Source organism: Pezoporus wallicus, unplaced genomic scaffold (genome assembly GCF_028554395.1).
Source record: "Pezoporus wallicus isolate ANWC-B61680 ecotype Strahan unplaced genomic scaffold, APGP_CSIRO_Pwel_v1 contig_3815, whole genome shotgun sequence".
NCBI lineage: Eukaryota > Metazoa > Chordata > Aves > Psittaciformes > Psittacidae > Pezoporus > Pezoporus wallicus.
Window position 1 is genome coordinate 512,792 of NW_026637911.1, and position 13,293 is coordinate 526,084.

General features: G+C 48.3%; 1 protein-coding gene across 4 annotated transcripts in view; it reads left to right on the forward strand.

The window, feature by feature from the left end:
* Positions 1-13,293, forward strand: part of SYBU (syntabulin) — a 47,940-nt gene that overhangs the window by 29,975 nt on the left and 4,672 nt on the right. For all 4 annotated transcript variants that reach the window (XM_057408186.1, XM_057408184.1, XM_057408187.1 and 1 more), the window contains exon 4: positions 4,300-4,402. In XM_057408186.1, coding sequence (XP_057264169.1) covers positions 4,300-4,402 — 103 coding nt within the window. The remainder of the gene's footprint in view (positions 1-4,299; positions 4,403-13,293) is intronic.

Here is a 13,293-nt window from a genome sequence, read left to right on the forward strand (position 1 = left end):
AGGCCCTGTCTTTTCCCATGGGGTCTCTAAATTAAGCTATCTACAGAGAAAGTGTACCCCTTACTCCTCTAGTTTCTACTTCCAAGAGGTGAACATGTATGCATAGAGTGGGTTTTGCTGTGGAACAGTATACTTTTCAAGGTGAGGAAGCTCAGCAAACATAAGTGCTTTACATTTGAGAACAAGTATCCGTCAGCAGTGTTTTATTTACAGCTCTATTTCACTGGATGACAATATGCAAAACTTAGCATCAAAACTGATATATAGAAAGAGGTCATGTTATGGAGTCAGAAGGTAAGTAAGCTCTGTGGTTTATAAGCTTTGGCAGCTATGAAACAGTGGTGAAGTTACAAATAAGAAAGACTTACACAGAAAGGCTAAACATTGATAAGCTTGTATGCACCTGAGTTTTGGGAATCAGTTATGCTGCTCAGTTGTCAATGTTACTGTCACAGGTATTACTTGAACTATTTTTTTTCTCTCCATACTTTAGTCTTGCTATTTAGATAGCAAATGGATAATAAAATCCACACAGGAAAGTTGGAGCTTTCTTCTTATAGAAGATTAAATGCTAAATTTTAGTGTTGAGGCCAGAATGCCTTGTCTGTAATAGCTACGAATAGCGAACTGGGATGCCATACTCTCCAGGCATGTGGGGGGGGGGTTATTGTGTGACTCTGTGTAAGCAATGTATTTACTGCCTCTCTATACATACATACATAGGTATATGTCCGTGGTGTGGTATTTCTGTGCTTGCATATTGCCCTGGTAGGCCTAATACACTGACTTTTTTTCTACCTGTAACAGCTGTGAATGCAACGTGTGGTCTGGTCACCACACTGTGTCATTACCCTTGCACTGTTACTGAAGCCGTGCAGGCAGCGGAGTTAAAGGTGGGGCTTCTCTGCACCCAGAATGTAGGTGTGATGGCTGTACTGCCCAAGTGCAGTAAACACACATCAGTGCCAGCTGTCCTTGCACAGGCAGCTCCTTCTCCCTCCCTCAATCCCATCTTGAAATTCAGTGGTATCACATGCAGGATGGGTAATCTTGAGTAATCAGCAGGAGGAGGCTCCCCATCTGACTCCCATGTTGCAGCAGGACAGCATTAGCACTCTGAGCTGTGCTCCCTGACCCTGGGCTCAGGTGAGCACACATCTGCCAGAGCCTCACTGCCTTCCCTGCTTCTGCCTGGCTTGTGCCCACCCATGCTGCCTGCAGCCCTTGTCATGGGGTGGCACAGCTCCCTTCTCCTCCCCTCTGTGTCAGCTGCAACTGTCTGTCTGTCACAGTGCTGTCAGGGCAGCAAGCAGAATAAAAGGCAGCACAAAGCGTGATGCTGTCTGCAGCAAGCTCTTAGCTTGGAGTAGTTGTCCATCAAGAAGCAAAGTGCAGAGACAGCACCAGATGCTCCATGATTTCACTCCTGCTTCTCAGATACCCATTCCAGGCAAGGAGCAGTTCTGGAAAATGTTGCAGTACTTTGTTGGCTGTTCTCGACTTGTGCCTCCCATTGCACAGAGCAGTGCACAGCTCCACTCCAAGGGTGAGGGCACGCTGATGTACTGAGCCCGCTGTGAGATGGGGGGAGGCCAGGTCAACCAGCTTCCCAAGGCTGCTACATGCGGCACAAGCATCTCCATCAGAGCATACGCCTAGGTCAGATCACCCTGGCAGGCGGTTGGTGCTGTGACACTGAGTGCCTGGAGCATGGAAGAATATGAATGAATGAATTTCAAATGAGATACCGCTGAATACAGTGGCTCAACACGTATCATCATGGGCAGGAAAGGGTGGGTAAGACAGTCCCGTTAGCAGGGAAGTCTGAGATCAGAGCTGAACAAGTATTTTGGCCAGTTAGGACAAACTAGTGGCTTTGAGAAATGTCAACCTCCTTCATGGTTAACACGGAATATGGTTAACATAAAAGCCCAGCACAGGCTCTGCTGGGCTTACATGTGAGCTTTTGCAATCACATTGTCACAGCAACCAAAACAGTCAACAGGTGCCCTTGGGGTGCCATCAGCCCAGAGAATGGCATTAGGAGAGATGAGAGGCTCCTGCCTGCACTGCTGCTAGGCAAGGAGTTCCACCTCTTTGTTAAGACAGAAGTCACAGTTACCCAGGAGGATGTGTTTCATCATGTGATATTTTATGGATACATGCCACGTTCCTTTACTTAGAAATGTCTACCAAATGGGAGGAAGCATTTTAAAAGTCTCCTGGTAACACTGCTGTTGAGCTCTGCCACATGCAAAGCTGGCTTGAACATCACTAACACACTTGGAACCATTGCTAGCAGTGACCCCTTTGATGTAGAATATGTTCTCGAAGAGCCTATAAATAGCCTCACACCTAATTTTAAATGTAAGTAATCTCCTGTGCTCAGTGTGAAGTTTGTGTGTAGCTGTTATGGGAACCGCAGCCAGAAAGGTGAGCTGGTGCTCGGCAGGCACGGTTCCTGTCTCGAATGCAGCTCACGCTCAGGAAGCTCAGTGATGGAGGTGGCTGTTTCCAGGCTCTGCTGACCCAGACAGCAGTGCCAGCTCTACAGCTTGCCCCAGCGATGCTCTGTGATGCAAGCAGGTCAGCGAGAGGCGACTGCTAAGCCTCACTTCCTTGCAATGCTTCTGGTAGCCAGGGCTGATTACAGTGTGGTCTGTTTACCCAGAGATAAGCCTCAGCGAGCACTCCTGCTCTCTGTGCTGCAGGCAGGACCTGGCTGTGGAAAGCTTCTGGCATCTTGCAGGGGCAGGAATGTTGAGAGGTGTGAACACAGAGGTATGACATCTCTGTAATGGGTTTACCTGTTTGGCTCTTGCTTGGAAAAGTAGATTTGGGAGTAGTGTGGTACTGAGACAGAATTCAGAGTGTGTTTCAGTCTTGTAGATGGGAATGTTCTGTTTATCAGGAAAATTCTGTTGCAGTTTTGGACACTATGTCCCACGGTCATTTTGCTTCCCTAAGGAGAGGGTCACTGACATCTATATCTGTAGACATGATATAAATACTCTGCAACACAAAGTGGCTTTGCTACTTTCCCTCCCTCCCCTTGCAGACTTGTGCGTGTTTTTGATCTGGTTACAGCTCTGTGCCTTGTGTCTGATTATCAGGGGTGTTTGCCTGGGTACAGAGCATGTTAGAGATGATAAAGCCAGGTCCCTGTGATGGCCTTCCCTTTTGAAGAGCTAAGCTTTGCATTTGTGCACTTTGAAATTGGACTAAGGAATATTCTGGGCTGGGCTGAGCCAGAGGCACAGGGAAATGGGGCTGGTCTCAGACCTGGTGAGACTGGGAAAATGCTGTGTTAAATCCAAACACATCTGACCCTATGACCAGTTGCTAAGAGTTACCAGATAGTAAGGATGTCTCATCCTCTTTACGGCTGTGAAGATGGTGCACTTGGAGGTTTATCTGTCTTGGACGGGATGATGGTATCTGCAGCTGTATCTCCCCCTCGTGGAAAAAAAAAGAGCAGAACTGGGATTTGTGGTAAAACCGCAGCGCTGGCCAGGGGTGTATGCGCATGGGACAGCACCCAGAAATCCCCAGGTCAGTGATGCTCCCCCTGACCGGCTGTGTGAAGGAGATTGGAGAGCTATTTCCATCCTCTCAAATAAAGTCACCATCCGTGATCCATAGAAAGTCAGTAATCAGATAGATGATTTAGCACCCAGGAAGCACTTGAGAGCCACACATGATTACTGGATTATTTCAAGCCTGTTGGTACTACATTACTATGCTTCTGTGACACATGAATACCTGCACAGGTGTGCGTATATATATACACATACCCTATTAGTCTCTATGCATATATACATCTATAAATGTGTGTGTACATCATCTCAGAAACAGAACAGAAGCAGCTTTCCTCCCAACAAGTAGTATTTGCATATGATTTAAAGCAAGAGAAATCTCCAGTTATAATTGTGTGCTCCTAATGACTGTGCTCCCAAAGGAGGAATGTGAGTGGCCTCATTCAATTGTTGATGGCTGTGAGAAAGCAAACAGGTTGTCACAACAAATGTTCCTAACCTAAGTCCTAAAATGGCTTCTGTAGCATGAAGGGCACGTGTCCAAAAGTTTTTTCAGCTCTTGTGGAAGTGACAGTTCTGAGGAAATAATGAAAATCTGGAACAAATCCAGCAGTTGTCCTCAGGGATGTTTGAAAATCCATGTGACTTCTGAAATTCACCTGGGACGGACAAAGGAAGGATGCTTGTGCTTCACTGTTGCTTTGAAAACAGTGTTTGTGTTGTAATTTCCATCATGTTTTCACTCTTCCCCTTTCCTTTCCAGGCAGTGAAGCTGATTTTAGCTCTTCAGGCAGCACGGGCAGTATTTCAGCGCCTGAAGTCCATCTGTCTGCTGCTGGAAGCAAGAAATCTTCTTTCTCTCGCAAGTAAGTAAAGTGATTTTTCCTGAACATTGCAAGTACTGCCTGTGCAAAGATAGACTGCTGTGTAATGTCATGCAGTTAATGCATACAATGCCTGCGTTGTGAGATTTAAAACAATTTGGGTAACACTGTGTTCTTGGGCAGCACCCACACTCATGAGAACTGTGATATGAGAAAGAAAAAATGATGCTGTATTTGGAGCACACAAATTGCCAGCATGTCAGATCAGCCAAATGGTATTTATGTATGTTGTTTATTCATGACAGGTATGGAGAGATAATCAGGTAAGGCAGAAAAGGCATTGGCTGGAGTGGAGACGGAAACAACTGGGTGTGTATCAGTTAACAGCAGTACTTCTAGCCAGTTAACCTTTTGGTTTTATTACTTTATTTCCTCTTTGTAATAAATTGTCAGCTCGACTTCTACCTTTCCAGATCATGATCTTACTTCTGTAGGAAATAAGCAGACAATATTGCCTTTGATGCTTTTTTCTTAAACACCCTGGCCTAACCTTTACATAACTCAAACTAAATGCAAGCTTTAAAAAATATCATGCTCATCTGTCTGACCGAATCTTTCATAAAGATTTCAGTGGGGTTTCTTCCCCTCATGTGTGGAGTGCAAATCCAGACAGCTTGTGAATGTGGGACTGTGGTGTGCACAGTACGCTCTGCTCACATGATCCCTGTTGGATACAGGTTTTGGAGTAAGTGGAAAGAGTTCAGGTTGACAGGGCTGGTTTCCTGCCCTCCATGGCAGAGCTGGCAGGCACCAGACAGAGCTGATGAAAGGGGCGGCTGCAGTGCAGAGCTTGGGGTGTAGAGAGTGCCTGCACTGGTCTTGTGAGGGAAAGGTGCACAATGGGCAGGGCTGCACTCGGTTCTCCCTGGAGGAGGTCCTCCTGCAGCAGGGGCTGAGCTGCAGGATGCTGTTAATAGACTGCAAGATGTCAGGGAAGCTGAGAGGAAGCAGGAATGCTTGCTCCTGGCCCAAACTGTGCAGGTGCTTCAAGCCTCCCCTCTAGCTCATGAAGGAAAGAAGGAGGTCGTTAACCCGGGAAGCTGGGAATTAGTCACAAAAAAAAAAAAAAAAAAAGGAGGAAAAGGACAATCAAAAGCAAAGGGCTTCCTCCTAAATCTGTTGTCCCCCACGCAGTACCGCTTTGCTGTCCTGTAGGGGGCTAATGAAACGCACTCGCGCCAGAAACAGCCGGCTGATGCACTGGTAAAGAAGATCTCTACTGGTGCTGCCAGGAAAAAGCAGCGGGGCGTAGTAGTAGGGGACTCTACACTGAAAGGGGCAGAAGCACTTGTTTGTCGGCCTGAGCCGGTCTCAAGGGAGGTGTGTTGCCTACCAGGGGCACTGATCAGGGATGTGGCAGAGAGGCTGCCTGCTCTAGTAAGTCCCACACAAAGAGTTGCGGTCAATGGCTCAATGTCCAGCTGGAGACCAGTAACGAGTGGTGTCCCTCAGGGATCGGTGTTGGGACCAGTCTTGTTCAACATCTTCGTCGCTGACATGGACAGTGGGATTGAGTGCGCCCTCAGCAAGTTTGCCGATGACACCAAGCTGTGTGGTTCGGTTGATACGCTGGAGGGAAGGAATGCCATCCAGAGGGACCTTGACACACTTGTGAGGTGGGCTGATGCCAACCTTATGAAGTTTAACCATGCCAAGTGCAAGGTCCTACACCTGGGTGGGAGCAATCCCAGGCACAGCTACAGGTTGGGCAAAGAAGAGATTCAGAGCAGCCCTGCGGAGAAGGACTTGGGGGTGCTGGTCGATGAGAAAATGAACATGAGCCAGCATTGTGCACTCGTGCCGACGGCGAGGAGAAGCAAGACACGCCAACCCAATATGGGTGATAAGCAAGCTTCTACTTTATTCATGTCGCACATCGCTTATATCCTCATGGTGTTAGCTACGCCTACTAGTCACAATAGTATTGGTTAGCTCTATGCGGCTTCCTTTACATTCTCCTCCCACATCCGGTTTCCGGTTACTTGTGAGGCCTACACTTTGCTTTGCTAGCACAAGGCCTCTAAGGATCCATGGCCTTGCTCTTGGAGCCATTCAGCAGCAATTCCCCCTTTTTTCTTTTGTGCGAGCAAAACATTGTGGGTCATTCTGTTCACTTGTTTCATTAAACAACTATAAGCAAGTCTAACAACTACAATGATTAAAATAACAATGATACGTAAGCGCAATCCTTCAAATAGCAGTGTTTTAAGCCAACCTGTAATGCCCCATGAGGACAACCATTTAGTTATCCCTAGGTCATTGCTCACTTGCAATTGCTGGGTAAGCTGAGCCAGGGTTTTCAGCTGTGCGTGTATCGAATTAGAATGATCAGAAAGATTCATACAACACATTCCATCAAACTCTTCACATCCATGTCCCTGTGCCAACAACAAAAAGTCTATAGCGGCTCTGTTCTGCAGTGTTGCATGTCTCACAGAGTCAACATCAAACAACAAATCAGAAATTGCCTTCGATGTAGCATTTGTCTGCTTAGCAAGCCAGCAACCCAGCTAGTTTAACTGAGCCAAGGCCCTGGCCGAAGCCACACCTGGTGCGAGAAAAGAAGCTGCTATAATAGTGTCAGGCAACCAAAACTTTACATCAGATCTACAGTTAGCAGTAAAGCTATGTACAAAGCCTTTTAAGCGCCTTAAATGGTGCTGTCGAGACATATCAAGAATCATTGAGGTGTTGGGGGTCAACAGTGACAGCCTTCCAATGGAACAAGGTCCCCCTTTTATTTTGGAGGGAATAACACGCCAGGCTCGATCACCACAGATCAAAAACACTCCACTGGGCAACTTCAGGGGATGATTGGTAGATCGGGAAGTGTTGTGGGAAGCATACTTGCACCACACACTGGCATTCCTGTGAACTAAAAGGCTAGAATTTACATTTGTCGCGGTACCATTTACCTTGGCTTGGGCTCTTGTCCAACTAAATGTCACACAGGTATCCATTCGCACGGCCCCTAATAACTCTCTCTTGAGGCTCGTTTGGGGCAATAGGCAAATAGGGTACCCAAGCGTCCCAATTATCTGTTGTGCTGTTGAGGTCGGTAGCACTACATAAAGGTATGGTGAATGGGCAGGGCCAGTCATCTATAGGAATACCAACTAAACAGGTTGAAAACGGGTTGCCAGGGGAAGATAAGGTGAGGCAAATGGTATCCTGTCCCATAAGATTAGCCATTGCCACCCATACGTTGGTCTTGGGCTGCGGAGGCAGATAATTGGCCGTTTCTGGAGTCTTCATTACTATCAGGAGCAGCAGGGGAAGAGAAAGACACTGTTTTAGTCCACTTCACGGGGACTCATTGTGTACCTGTGGATGTAAGCACACACATATAACCTCGCCCCATATACTTCACTTCTGCCGGGCCCTGCCACAGGCCCATGCAGGGATCACGGTACATGACCATCATGGGTGCCTTAGACTCTGATGCCACGACTCGGCCATGCACTTGAGCAGGGGGAGAGTCCTGATCTGCAAAACCACACAAGTAATTTAAAACAAACAATGCCTTGGACAGTCTTTCTTTCACATCATGGATGTCACTGAACTTTTCAAGGTACCGTTTCAATGTCTAATTCGCCCGCTCAACTATTGCCTGTCCCGTTGGTGAATGGGGAATGCCAGTCACATGTTTGACTCCCCATTGATGACAACATTGGTGCATTCTCTCACCTACATAGGCAGGCCCATTGTCCATTTTTATTTGCTGAGGTACTCGCATGGCGGCAAAGCAGCTAGTTAGATGCCGTACTACATGGGAGCCCTTTTCTCCTGACTGGGCTGTAGCCCATAGGAATCTGCTATATGTGTCAATTGTGACATGCACATACTTTAGGCGCCCAAACTGCTGCATGTGTGTGATATCCATCTGCCACAATTCACAACGGCCCAAGCCCTGAGGGTTCACCCCAATCCCCAGTCCTGGCCCATGATGGCTACAGCTGGGGCAGGCCCTAACAATGCCTCTCGCTTCTTCCATTGTAATCTTAAATTGGCGGAATAGTCCCTTGGCATTCTGGTGAAAAGTGCTGTGGGCCTCCCTGGCCTTTACGAAGTTGCTCAGAGGTGCAGCAATGGAAACTAATTGATCTGCTCTATCATTGCCTTCCCCCAACCCCTGTGACCATTTATGACTCCGTATATAGATGATGGCATAAGCACATTCCTGCTGGTGAATGGCTGCCTGCAGCTGACGCAGCAGGTCAAACAACCGCCGGTTTTGACACTGTCTGAGTCGAGTGTCCTCAATGTGCTGAACTACACCTGTGACATACATAGAATCAGAGATTACATTTAGTTCTGTGTGATGCCAATTCAGAAAGGTCCAAACGACCACTGCCAGTTCTAAAGTTTGCAGTGAGTCCTCTGCTTCCACGGCCAATATCTGCTGGTGCCATTTCTCATCCTGCATCCAGGTTGCCGCGGCACGCCGACACTTCTTTCCAGCATCTGTAAGAACCGTTACTGCATTGGCCAGCGGACGCTCACTCCTTTTTGGTATCTTGATCCATTCTTGCTGGCTGATCCAGTGCAGGGTGGTGGATTGCAGCTGTTCTACCTTGAGCTCCACAGCCTGAGACAGCAGGCTGGCTTGTAATGCCTGTGAATGCTGGAGATACCACTCAAGATCCCACCGTTTTATTGGCAAGTAGATGGTTCCAGGTTCCTGGGCCGTTAGTTGTAACACCCTCATACGACCCTTTTGAACCAACTCTGCTAAATTTTCAATTTTCTGTTGAATAGTAGTTTTGGGTCGGATAGCGGTAAAAAGCCATTCCAATATCTTCACCTCCTCCCCCTTTTTCTTTTTGCACTGTGTCAGTGCACCCAAAAGTTGCTTAGGGCCTTGTAGTATTTCAAGATCTATGGGAAGGTCTGGGTCCCGACGGTCAACCCATCGCTGTACGATTTGTGTGCTAATGCGCTGAATGGTCAGCCGCTGTTCCGACGTGGGTCGCATCATCCGTGCTGGGTCAGTACCTTGCAAAACGGGTCTCAAGGTGTCAATGTGATCGTTTGAAATGCCCACAACGGGATGTAGCCATTGGATATCTCCAAGTAAGCACTGCGCGTCATGCAAGGTTGATATTTGAATGTGAAGTTGCAGTTTTTGTGGCCATACTTGGCCCTCCGTAATATGCCAGCCTAAATATTTCCAAGCAGGGCCGCGCTGATTTTTTTCAGCCGTGATAACGAGTCCTTGCCTGCTCAGTTGCTGCTCCAGTAGTGTCTCTTGGTCCGTAGTGAAGGGTTGATTTGGGGCGAATAAAATATCATCCATATAGTGGTAAATTAATGTTCCTGGCCATATTCGGTGAAGGGGATGGAGCGCATTGGCCACAAACAGTTGACACAGGGCAGGGCTATTTTTCATGCCCTGTGGCAATGCAGTCCATTCAAAGTGGCAAAAAGGTGCTGCTTTATTTGGCATTGGCAAGGTAAAGGCAAATCGTGCAGTGTCTACTGGATGCAGCTTAATTGTGAAAAAGCAGTCTTTGAGATCAATAATCAGCAGGTGCCAACCCTCAGGGAGCATAGCAGGGTTGGGCAATCCTGGCTGCAAGGCACCCATTGCTTGTATCTGTGCACTGACAGCTCTCAAATCCTGTAGCAATCTATATTTTCCTGATTTCTTTTTTATGACAAAAATCGGCGTATTCCAAGGACTCATAGAAGGTCGTAGATGTCCCTGCTGTAGTTGTTCCTGCACTAAAATTTGCGCTTGCTCTAGACTTTCCTTTTTCAGCAGCCACTGCTCGACCCACACTGGGGTGTTAGTAGTCCATGTGAGCTGGATCGGGAAAGTCCATTGTGCAGCGACCACTCCTAAAAATGTTGGTTAGTCAGCACAAGTCCCAGCTGGTCTAGCACATCTCGGCCAATGAGGGCATTGACCCCACTCGGCAATGGCATGATGGTTGCATAGATGGAGGCAACCTGACCATCGACAGCCGCCTGTATTAAGTCAGAGCTGCGTTGCACAAAGCAGTACCGCCAACACCTTCAACCCCACCAAAGGTAGGGTGGCACGGCCACCACTGTGGCCACTTGTCAGTGTTTATTATGGTGATGTCGGCTCCAGTGTCCAGTAATGCTGGTAGGTTTAGGCGCTGATTCCCTCGAGACCATGTGGAGTCAACTACGGGTCTGGTGGTCATTGGGACAGTTAGCATAATAAGGCCTCCCGTGGAGCCAAATCCTTGAGACCCATGTTTGGCCAGTGGGCCAACATCTTGCATTGCAGCAGTTAATTGTGGCAAGGGGACAAGCTGGGCAATTTTACTCCCCTCAGGGATATGAATCAGAGGAAATGACATTTGAGTTACAATGCAAATTTCTCCAGTAAAGTCTGCATCAATCAGTCCAGGTAAAATAAACAGACCCTTCAGTCCACTGGAGGATCGCCCAAGCAGCAACGCTTCATGGGCCTGTCCATTGATTATTAGTGGTCCCTGTACACAGGTGGGGATCTTAACACGGCCATTGATCAATGAGGGTCACATCTATTGCGGTTACCAGGTGCAAGCCGAGGCTCCCTCTTGTGGTGGGCCGTAGGCCGGCTGCGGGCAGCAGCTCCCGGCTGGTGATGTCGCGGTTGGCGCTGGCCACTGGGCGGCGGCCTGAACGGGGCCCGAAATTGTTATCTGCGCGCGGCGGCCATTCGCGCTCCTCTGTCCGTTTCCCGGACAGCTGCCGGCTTCTGTGCTGTGGTTGTCTCGCTGACAATTAGAGCGCCACACAGTCTTTCTGCAGTTTCGCTTGAAATGTCTTCCGCCACATCGGAAACAACGAAGCGTCTTCCATTCACGTCTTAGTTGGGCCGGCACTGTATTGTTGGACCGGAGAGGACCCAGCGCTGCAAAAGCCTGTACCTGTGCCTGAGCTGCCTCCTTCTGTGCCTGAGCTATCTCTTTTCCCATCGCTTTGACAGTTTCTACAAGTAGTGCCTGAGCTCCTGCGGGCACCCTGCTCATGTGTTCTAACATAAGTTCTATGGTGGCATCTGTGGGTAGGGTAACTAAGATACCTTTTGTGTAGGCATTGCTATTTTCCATGACACACTGGCACAACAGCAGACCCCTCATATATTCTATAGTATCCACTGTGCTGATGGCTATAGTTAGTCTGTCCACAAAATCAGGAAATAGTTCATCTTCCCCTTGTTTAATGGACATGTACGAGGGGGTAGGGGGTGCCGTGTGCACCCTCTGAATGGCTTCCCTGGCAATATGCATGGATTCCAGGCAAACGTCTGGCCCCATTTGCACTTGAATGTCTATAGTAGCAAATCACCCAGTTCCCATCAGTTGTTATGTTGTGACACCAAACAGTGGGTCATGCTGACCTCTGGGCAGATTAGATGATCTATCACAGACCTGCTGCCAATGTGCCTGCCACAATAACTGCTGCGTTTGTGTGATGATCATCCTAATTATTCCCTTAATGTCTTCAGGGCATAAAACCATACCGCTCCATATATAGCCTAACATCTGTTTAGTGGGCTCACCGTGCAATCCCGACTCGTTCGCCGTACTCCGTAACTGAGTTAAAAATTTCCAATCTAGGGCATAATGGGTTCCCTGTGCTCCTCCCAGTCCATCTGGTTCATACCAGACTGGAAAGGCTCGCAGGTCCTCCAAATCTCCCGCTAGGGCATAATCTCTATTTTCTATTGTGTGCTTCAAAATGGCACCCCAATCAATCTGGCACCAAGGCACCACCCTCTTCCTTTCAGCTTCCTCGACATTCATCGTGCCTATCCCTTCTAGTATACTTTCTCTATCCTTTTCAAAGTCCCTACTTTCGGAATTCCTCTGCTTTTCAAAACTCAGCTGGGGTGGTGGGGGAGCAGGGAGTTGCACCTCCTCCGCTGCACCTTCTGATGAAGAAGGAGGGGGGGGGGAAGGAAGGTGGGGGAAAAAAACCTGTGCTCCAAGCACAGGGAGCGCCCCACGAGTTGGGGGAAACGAGTTGTAATCTTCCCCCGGCTTCAACCGACCAGGGACGTCTGTTCCTAGTTTCTCTGTTGTTACAGTGGCAATTTTCTTTTCCGCCTTATATTTTTTATACAATTTATTACTTCTCTCCAAGGCTTACCGAGTTTCCTTGCCGTTTTTTCATCATCAAGCATTGAGTCAAGTAATTCATCACCAAACTTTCGCCACTCACTCTCCTCAAAAACTGTATTAGGATCTACAAAAAATCCCTTAGCCTTCCCTACAGCTACTAGACCCGCTAGCTGCTTTAAAGTCTCAGGCTTAATTCCCTGCTTTTCTAAAAAGCGCTGTAATAAATCAGGGGCTACCTCTTGGTCCATTTTCTTTGGCTGGCCTGTTCCTTTTTCCGGATCGTCCTCTTCTGGATCGTCCTGTAACCTCGGTCTCCGGATCGTCCGATAATGGATCGTCCTCCCGATGCAGCTGTATCTGGCTCACCCCAGCGGCGGACTCCTTTTTGTCAGTCCAAGCACCCGGGTCAGACACACCACCACAGTAGCACTGCCCGCACACCCTGGCCACTGCCACCGGTGCGGCTCACACTCGCCGTTCCGGGTCCCTGTTATCCGGGTCCCTGTTATCTGGGTCCCTGTTCGGGCGCCATTTGCCGACGGTGAGGAGAAGCAAGACACGCCAACCCAATATGGGTGATAAGCAAGCTTCTACTTTATTCGTGTCGCACATTGCTTATATCCTTGTGGTGCTAGCTACGCCTACTAGTCACAACAGTATTGGTTAGTTCTACACAGCTTCCTTTACATTCTCCTCCCACATCCGGTTTCCGGTTACATGTGAGGCCTACACTTTGCTTTGCTTGCACAAGGCCTCTAAGGATCCATGGCCTTGCTCTTGGAGCCATTC